This window comes from Hyposmocoma kahamanoa, unplaced genomic scaffold (assembly GCF_003589595.1).
Source record: "Hyposmocoma kahamanoa isolate Upper Pololo Valley unplaced genomic scaffold, ASM358959v1 93, whole genome shotgun sequence".
Classification (NCBI taxonomy): Eukaryota; Metazoa; Arthropoda; class Insecta; order Lepidoptera; family Cosmopterigidae; genus Hyposmocoma; species Hyposmocoma kahamanoa.
Window position 1 is genome coordinate 12,718,260 of NW_020654810.1, and position 9,241 is coordinate 12,727,500.

The 9,241-nt window shown below is 33.9% G+C and overlaps 1 protein-coding gene across 1 annotated transcript; it reads right to left on the reverse strand.

Annotated features, from left to right (window-relative positions):
* Positions 1-5,467: 5,467 nt before the first annotated feature.
* Positions 5,468-9,026, reverse strand: LOC113237033. The gene is made up of 7 exons (XM_026473274.1): positions 8,974-9,026; positions 8,740-8,841; positions 8,515-8,621; positions 8,234-8,421; positions 7,547-7,743; positions 5,664-6,330; positions 5,468-5,589 (listed from the first exon to the last, which is right to left on the reverse strand). Exons 2-7 carry the CDS (start codon positions 8,803-8,805, stop codon positions 5,468-5,470), a joined length of 1,347 nt encoding a protein of 448 aa, XP_026329059.1. The 5' UTR covers positions 8,806-8,841; positions 8,974-9,026.
* Positions 9,027-9,241: the final 215 nt, after the last annotated feature.

Sequence of the window (9,241 nt, forward strand, 5' to 3'; positions counted from 1 at the left end):
TTCGAAGGAATAACTTTTAATGTTATTAATATTAATTGTTTTATTTATTTTGCACTTACAGAAAATATGGCTATTGATATGGAGCATAGTTACTCGCGTAAAGGACACTTTGACCACACGTACTTTCAAAGGGAACCACTAAAAGGTTAGTAATGCAGTTTGTATTACTGTAACATTTTCTAGTAAAACTGTTTAAATGGATTTATTGAAAAAAAATCCCAGGTTCTTCTTTCAAATGTTATGGCCCCATTGAAGTAATTAACGATTTTGCCAATGTCAAGTTGAGGAATGCACGCATTTTTACTCAAAAATTTACTGGTGAATTTCGATAGAGGTTGCTATTGATTTTAATTATTTACTACTCATTGATAGATTAATAAAGGGTTATTTTTCAGCTCACTATGCAGATGGCAGACCAGTCAGTAACACTTTACAAAACACTGCAGACACTGTTTTGTTCTTCGACAAATTGTTTGACAGCGTCAATGGAGCTGCAATACGGTCAAAAAGAAAAGGAAAAATATTAAGAACAGCCGTAACGGAAAAATCACCTCATCACGATTTTTGGAGGATATCAATAAAAAACTTGGAAGAAACCAAATATGTCGATGTGAAAGGACATGAAAAGTTCGTGCCGTCATTGAAAAACTTTGTCATAACTTTAAAAAGTTATATGAAGCTGTGGCAGTTTTTCAAAGTAAAGGGATTACAATAATGAGGCCTAGATATTTTAACTCCGATCCAATAGAGAATTTTTTCGGTCAAGTTAGGGCCTATAATTATAGAAATAATGACCCAAACTGCCACAGCTTTAACTGCACCTTTAAATCATTACTAATAACTAGGATTATTAAATTCCATAATGAAACTTTTAATTGTGAGGATGATCCGGCGGACCAAGTGTTAAATTTACAATCATTATTTGAAGAACAAAAAGAAAATATTCAACCTGATCATCTTATTCATTCATAGGACTGAAAGTGTTGAAACTATTGTAGACCAGGCCCGTCGAGAAACGTCTCAATGTTCACTCTCGGGTCTATACTGCTGGATGGGTGGTAAGGAAAATTTTAAATAAATTAAAAAGAAATTGTGACTTATGCCTTAAAATTTAATAAGTAATCAAACGCGTATTCACGACTGGGTAAGTCACAGGGAGTATACAACGTTAAAAAACCGACTGAAATACCCATCCGAAGGAGCAGTAACGTGTTTCGGTACAGTAATCAGAGAAACAAATGAATACTTGGAACGCAACGCAAATAAAGCGAATATTGCATATAATATTACAGCGAATATTTTGTCCAAGTATTCATTTGATTTCATAAACTGTGCCGAACATAAAACTATTCTACTTCATAGTTTTATTGCTTTCACTGTTCGATTTACAATTATTAATTGGTGCAGTACCACAAATAAAATTTTAAAAGGCACGGACATAGGTTAGCAAAAACGCATTCTACCTCCAATGCAAAACAAAGCATTAGAAAAATTTAAAAAGAAGTTAAAAAATAAACGCCTTAACAAATATTGAGTTGTTTTATTTATTTTATTTTATCGTATTATTTTATATAAATGAACTGGAATCCCTAGGCACCTAAATTTGTTTGGATGTATATGTTCTGCTCCTTTGCAAGACAATATCGTCTACCTATTAAAAAAAATGAAATGTCAGTCGACATTAGTATCACAGATTAAAAATAATTCTTACTACTGAAAAAAAAGTACTATAGTGAGCAGTCTGAACGTAGTTCACTAAGTAGTCTGTGGCGACACCTACGTATAAAAGTTGCTAGATTCCAAAAAATAATTCGAGGTAAAATTGCCTCAAATTGTACAAATTAAGAAAAATATGTATTTAAAAACGCAATCCTATAATTATTATTTTGTTCAGCCACTTTAGGCAATTTTACCTCGAATTATTTTTTGGAATCTAGCAACTTTTTTACTTAAAGTTTAACTACTTCCTCCTTGGGCAACGTGGCAACACTACTTATTCAAAAAGTTGACAACCAACGTGAGCTATTACAATTTCTTGAAAACAAGTCTCTTTCTAATTATAAATCGAAAAAATAATTATCATCAATATCAATCAAATCATTATCATCTTGTGATATTGAAGGTTAAGCTTTATTTTCTTTATTCTCCAATTTTTTACTTTTCTTACTAAAAGAGCTAAAAGATTTATCTATCAAATATTTTGTTTTGTACCTAATAATTTCGTAAATCTGAATAAATCTATATAGCTAAATACTGGCTACAGTGGCAACACTACGAATAACTGTTTATAATGAATAATGTTGTTAATGCTCAGTTCATAAGGAATAATGTTATTAAAATTTAGATTATTATTTATCCACTTAACATTATTTTCAACTATTACCATTTCATAATCTCCATCCTTCATTGTTTAGATTTACCTATAATATACTACCTACCCTATCTTGTTATTCACCGTACCAAAATTCCGCTTGTTTTTATTTTTATTCCGCGATTTCCTTTCCCCGTTTTTAAATTCCTATTAATATCCAAACCCCACATTAAAGTTCCACAACAACTACAACTGCGACGACAATGACATCCTGAGTGTCAAGAAGGAAGAAAGTATTGGATGAATTATCAAAAATTGGCAACTCAATCGAAATTGCATATGGCCAAAGGCTGGATGCCATAGTGCCAGGAAATAAGAAAAAAAAGTAACTTCGCGTCACCTGTCGTATCTAACTTCGCGATGCTACTCGTGCCTAACTTCGCGATAGCGAAGTGACCGTTTACGTATGCGCAAAGAGTACATTGTATATCTACATAATATGCGTATCGTGTATCGCATCGCCTATCGCACGAAATAAGGTGCAATATAGGAAGTAATACTAAATTGAACACTATGCCCTTTTATGCCGAGATGTAAGAAACCGGAACACGCACCGGTCTAAAGTGTCAATTGATAACTATGACTATATATATATATATACACATGTGTGTATATATATATATATATACCTTAGACTATGGAAACTAAAGGACATGTTACGTTGACATATATAAATCAGACGTTATATGTATATGATGCATTTCGACGTCGAAAACATAAACATATTATTGTCTTTGTTTAACTATTACGTGCCGTCTTAAGCCAAAAGAGATAGCATTACATTGGTCTGTGTCAAACACGGGAATCGAAAATTCGTAACGTCATTTTAAATGCCAACCGTGGCCATTTCAAGTACATGAGGTAGGTACATGATACCGTTGTCAAAGGGAAGTACATCAAATGTCAAAACAAATGTTTTTCCAAATGTATTATTGAATTATTCACATGTATTATAATTAAATTGGACAAAAATATTGACAGTGAGAATAATTAGGTATTAATAAAAATGCGACGCTGCAGCATTAAAGGATGCGGCTTTAGAAAAACTGCAAATCAATCGAATGTTACATTGCACAGGCATGTGTTATTTTTTTGTCTATAAATCACACAATAGCCCGAATATTTTGTGTAATTAGACTTATTTAAGTAGTTTATTTATAAATCTTGCCAAATTTTGCTTTTGTTACTTTAGATTGCCTGTTTGTTTGTATATTTTGATGATTGTTGTTAACGATTATTTTGAGATAGTGTTGATCTTGTAAGCATACATATTATCGATATTCTGTTATTAAAACAATTCACTATGAGGTTTTTATTGTTTTATTATTATTATTTCAAGTTTTCCTACAAATGAAAAAAGGAAGAAAGAATGGTTGGAAATCATAGGACTGCCGAATATAAACGTTGTATCAAAGACCATCTTCATTTGTTCGCTTCATTTTGAAGAGTCAAATTTTAACAGAACTTTAAATGTAACTAGATTACATGACAATGCTATTCCATCATTAGGTTTATTGGTAAATAGTTTTATGTTCAATTTAGATTAAACAAGACTCATTTACTAGCTATTCTCAGTTCCTGAAAACAAAATTATCCACTCGTTTCTGATTTTTCCCAATGACAACTCTAACTATTAAAAATGACTATTTTTTTAAAGCCTGCAATACAATGACAACATACCAACGTATAGACAGCCTATTTGCTTTGCCTTGCCTTGTTCGGTGTCACTCGCCTAGCTGACCGAGTGAAGGCGAGCGCCAACGTGTATAAAGTTCATTCGGCTTATCACAAACCAAATTCGCTCGACCAATAGCGTTCACACGTTAGTCCGTCCGCATATGAAATGCATACTGGTTTTATAACTCTATTCAAAAAAAATCAAAACACAAAATAAAGAAGTATACATATATTATATATCAACAAAATGTCATGTTGTTCTGTTTCTGGAATAATCAGCATCCACCACGTTCGTTTTTGTCATTTCTTTTTTGCAACTTTATTGCGGGGATTTTATCGTGGGGAAAAGCTAGTACGTGATAATTGTTGATTTCCGATAATTGATTTTTACAACTACTTCCATTATTTCTTTGTTAAAATTGCTTGATAGATTCATTTGCTTAAGAAAGCCCGGGAATTAACGGGAATACTAGAATCCGCAGAAACCTGAATAGACTTGTACTTGACGGTTAGTTAAAAGACGTTATGTAAATATGTACTAAAATGTAGGTTAAAGGCGTACCTCTTAAAGTAATTTTTATATTTTATTTAGTAAGTACAATTAATACCATGTAATGTTAAATACAAGTAAAGTAGGTATAATTAAGCAAGAATGCGCATGTCGCCAACAAACTGCACAGCAGTTTGGTGACTTTTACTAAATAAGTTACCAGTTGTAATGTTGAAAATAAATTTTTTTTGAAGTTAAAAATGTGTGTTGACATTTATAATAATATACCACTCGAGATTAAATTATCAGACTTGTGTTTGTTTAGGCATACTTTGGTTACAGTAAACTAAAGAAACAAAAATTCCAGCCATACATTTGCATGTCGATAATGACTTATTGATAGATTATGGTACAACACTAAAGAAATCTGCCATTTGTAACTTTCAAATTTTGGTAATATGCACGTTGATTCTGTACTTAGGGCAGCTCCTTTCTTTTATTTTTTTCCATCCTCTAAGATATATACACACAATAAATCACAGGTCAAAGTCAATGGTCAAGCTTTAAAAACTGTGACATTTTTAAACTACAAATGACATAATACCGTTTATTTTTGTCTAGACTATTTATTGAGACTATTTCTTTATTTTTTCCGTCCTCTAACATTTTTATACGCAAACTCTTTTTATTTTCTTTGCTCCTGATTATCACACACAGCGCGAAATTATTTATTGAATGAATAGTTGATCTTTAGAACGAAGACGACAAAAATGTATCGTTGTCTTTAAAGGGTTGTTTCCAGGATTAAAAAAACAGAAATTAAACCTGCTTTACGCCAAGTTATGCTCTTTATTTTGCACTTAATAGTAATAAATTACAGAATTATTTGCCTCAAAGGGAATAAATTAGTATTCAACTCACAAATTAATCTAAAATTCAAAATCATCACTACTGGGTGAGGCGATGCGAATTTGAACAACTTGCGGCATTGTATGTAAAAGTATAGATTTTATTTCATCCACGTTTTCAGGAATGTACGTGTTAGATATGACTGAAACAAAAAGGCTCTTTTAATCAATAACGAACGAACGGTGTAGGAGCAAGAAAGTCAAAGCAATTTGATACATTTTAAGTTCCCATTGTCAGGAGTCTCCATTGTCGCTAAGGAAGCAACCGTGCTGCCGACTTCTAAAGTCATGGAATCGGTTTCCTTTGCGTTTTCATTCACGGTAAACTGAATAAGATTTCCTTTGTCTTCTTCGTGTGATAACAGAGAATTGATTTCGCTTGCGGTTGATTCTTGTGCTGTTTTCCAGCTATCAGCCGATCTATATTTCTTGGCAATGTGACTTTTCTTTGGTCTGCTTGGAGTACCCAGAATAATCACGTTGTTTTGTTTTACCGGAAAACCATAATATTTTCCATTTTCTTCAGTTTCATATGCTTCATGTGACTCATCAGCGCTTTCGGCAAGACGTGTATTTCCGAAATTGTATTTCCTTTTAACTTTGTTTTGATACACTATCACGTCATGTTTAGTAATATTTTTCGGTTTGTTGATGGATCCTGGGTATCTCGCGATGAAGCTGTATTTTGCAAGTCTGCTGTGCAGAGGCAATTTTTCGGCGTCATTTGCTTGAATGATAGCAATTTGTATACGTTTCTTATATGTATCGTTTTTCAAAACGTCTTTGAATATATTTTTGTTGATACGGTATGGTTTCATTTGTTCGGGACTTAGCCATGCCCGTGTGACGTTGGCTGCGTCGAAAAATACCACATTGTAGTGAGTCTGGAAAAAATATCTATTAGGATTTTTGTTATGAATAGGTACAGTTAGGCCTGTGGCGCCTATTGATAGGACGGCGTGGCAATGATTCCTTCGGCATTCCTACATGCAAGCGCATACTGACGGTCGAAGCATAGGTACCGTCGCGACATCGTAATCGCGTCTATCCTCACTTCAGATCTGTCGTAACATTACAAATTGGATTATTACCAATTGTATAGGTACCTATTTAAAAACGGAGTTTTAAATAGACAACTGGTATAATGGTAGTCTTGTTGAAGAAGAAGGGAACTATATTCTAAGAAAGCGAAGATTTTGGGTAAATTGGAAGCCTGCCGAAGCATCCTGAAGGCTGCCGAGGCATTTCGGTGGCTGCCGACTCGGTATTCCTAAGCTTTCCGCAGATTTATTTTTGCAATAAATTATAAATGAAATTTCCACAACAACGTTATAACATTGAGGTATATTAAGCCTTCGTCACGTAAAAATTTCTCGCCGTGTGAGGGCACGCTTAGGGATGCACGTTGGAAAAAAACGTCGATGTTTATTTCGATGTTGTGCATCGCGCTTTGGGATCGATGTTTTACGATACATCGAAAAAAATCGATGTTTTGCATACATCGTTTTCATTTTTAAATATACAGTGAATTGTATGATCAAGTCTTCGTTCTATCGAAAACATCGCTTTGTTTGTAATACGCAAAAAATATTAGTTGTTACATGCAATTTTCGTTACAAATCCAAGTATTATACTTAAAACATTTCAAAAATCCCAGTGATTTTTAGGCAGGCATTATAAAAACAAAATTTTATTTAGCCTTTTACGGTTTTGTACCGCAACAATGTCAACTGTTTATTTTCAAATTTGTCAGGTTGTCAGTATTGGCAGTTTTGCCACCCCTCATTTTTTTTAACGTTTTGATTCACGGTCAACCTTCTTTCATTGAGCACTAATGCTTTTTCGCTGTATCGAGTCGAAAACATTGATGCCTCGAATCAGTGAAAGATCATACAATACATCGGTTTATTCGATACATCGTTACAAAAACATCGAATGTATTTAATACACGATGTATATCGTCCACCCCTAGACACGTTCCCGGCGAGTTGCCGAACGTAAGTAAGTAAACATGGTGGTCCTCTTAATTTATAAGCTAACATTGTGAGCGGCTCTTAATTCAAAATAGCATTACCTACTTGCATTAACTAATCATATTACCGGAATGTCAGAAAAGCCATCCAACCAATAATACTGTTCCGTATCGGGGTCATCGTCGACCATGGCTGGCCACCAAGGCCAGCCCGATAAGCGGGCCCAAACCATCGATCCTGCGGTGTATTCGCCATGGATAAGATCTTCTTCATCGCGGACCCGAATTGGGGACTCAGGAACGGAACAGTTTGCTACCGTAATATCTGAAAAAATTTAGTAGATACGTTTTATAACAGGATAAGAAAGTTCCATCATTATGTAACTTGCATTTCGAAGAAAGTACAGACCGACGCCGGAAAGCGATCTTATGAAAGTAAGATTATATACATCATACTTTAAAATTAACTTTCTACTAATTCAAATTAAAGAGAAATAAAAAGAGAAATTTTTTGAAATAGTTTTTCGGCCCCGGTGTAAAGTTCTATTTTTCGAGATACGACAAGATAGCTTTCCGGCGTAGACAAGGTCTTTGAAGACATCTGAAGTTCACCCGCTTTTGAACAACCAATAATCTTTAGCAACAGTAGAGCTTCTTGTGAAAGGTTCGTCCTGGGAAGTACTGCCACGTTACCTATTCCTGCCGCTAAGAAAAATATTTTCGAGAATTAATTATCTTCTACTTTCTGTAAGTGCGATTAAATCGCAATTATTCCATAAACAAAAAGTTTTCATTGAAATGCATGTAAAGATTACCTGGATTCATACGACAGTACCATTTGTCGGGCAGTTCGTGATTGTCCAGCACACGAGGGAGGAACCGCCAACGGTTGCATTCGTCACATTGCACCCACAATCCTGGCGTGCGTCGCTTTTGTAGCCATTGAAGACGCTGCTTCTGTGTTAGCTTCCCGTCGGGTTGGCTTAAAGTATCTTTGTAAACGCTATACAGAAGTAAACAAAGGAACAAAATACGATAAGAAGCAGTTATACTCACATACATCCAACAAAGATGGTTGGAATATAAAGAACATTACTTGCTGTTGTGTGTATTAGATCTTTCATTTGATTTGGAAGCTTCGGCAAAAGTTGGACTTTTGTTTTGCTTTCTTCGTTGCACTATTGACGACATCGCGTCCTTCAGCTGTAATTTTCATTTTGGTGGTAGAACGAAACGAACAAAAAAATAAGTGTTTGAGGGTAGGATTGCGATGACAATGAGTAATCATATTATTAACATTATTAATTGCAAGTATTCTTACCGGTGGATGATGAGCTTCTTCTACAGGTTCTTGGGCAGTTCCAATGGGTAAATTATCCTGCTCCATCGTATCCGCAATAAAATTTCAATAAAAAATGTCAACCTGTCAAGAATGAAAATAATTATTGGTTATGAATCAAATTGAAAATGGAGTTGTCTATAATACGAATTAGAGGATAAAAGAAATTAATTAATTACAAGTGTAGTAAGATTTAGTAAATTCAAAAGTATTTACCTATGTTATTAAAAATTATTTTCGTACCGCGTCTGACAAAACGAGAGTTTTTAATTTCCCGCGTAAATAGGAATGTATTACTCGTTTTGTAGTCGTTTTGTTTCTGATTTTGGTGTATAAGGATTAAAATACATTTTTTGTGTAACTTACGTAAAAATGAAATGTAATCGTAGATTTAGTTATAATTATCGTATTATTTTATTACAAAAATGAATTGATCATTTTTGTAGATTTGAGGACTTTGATAAGAAATGGTGTTAAAACGAAC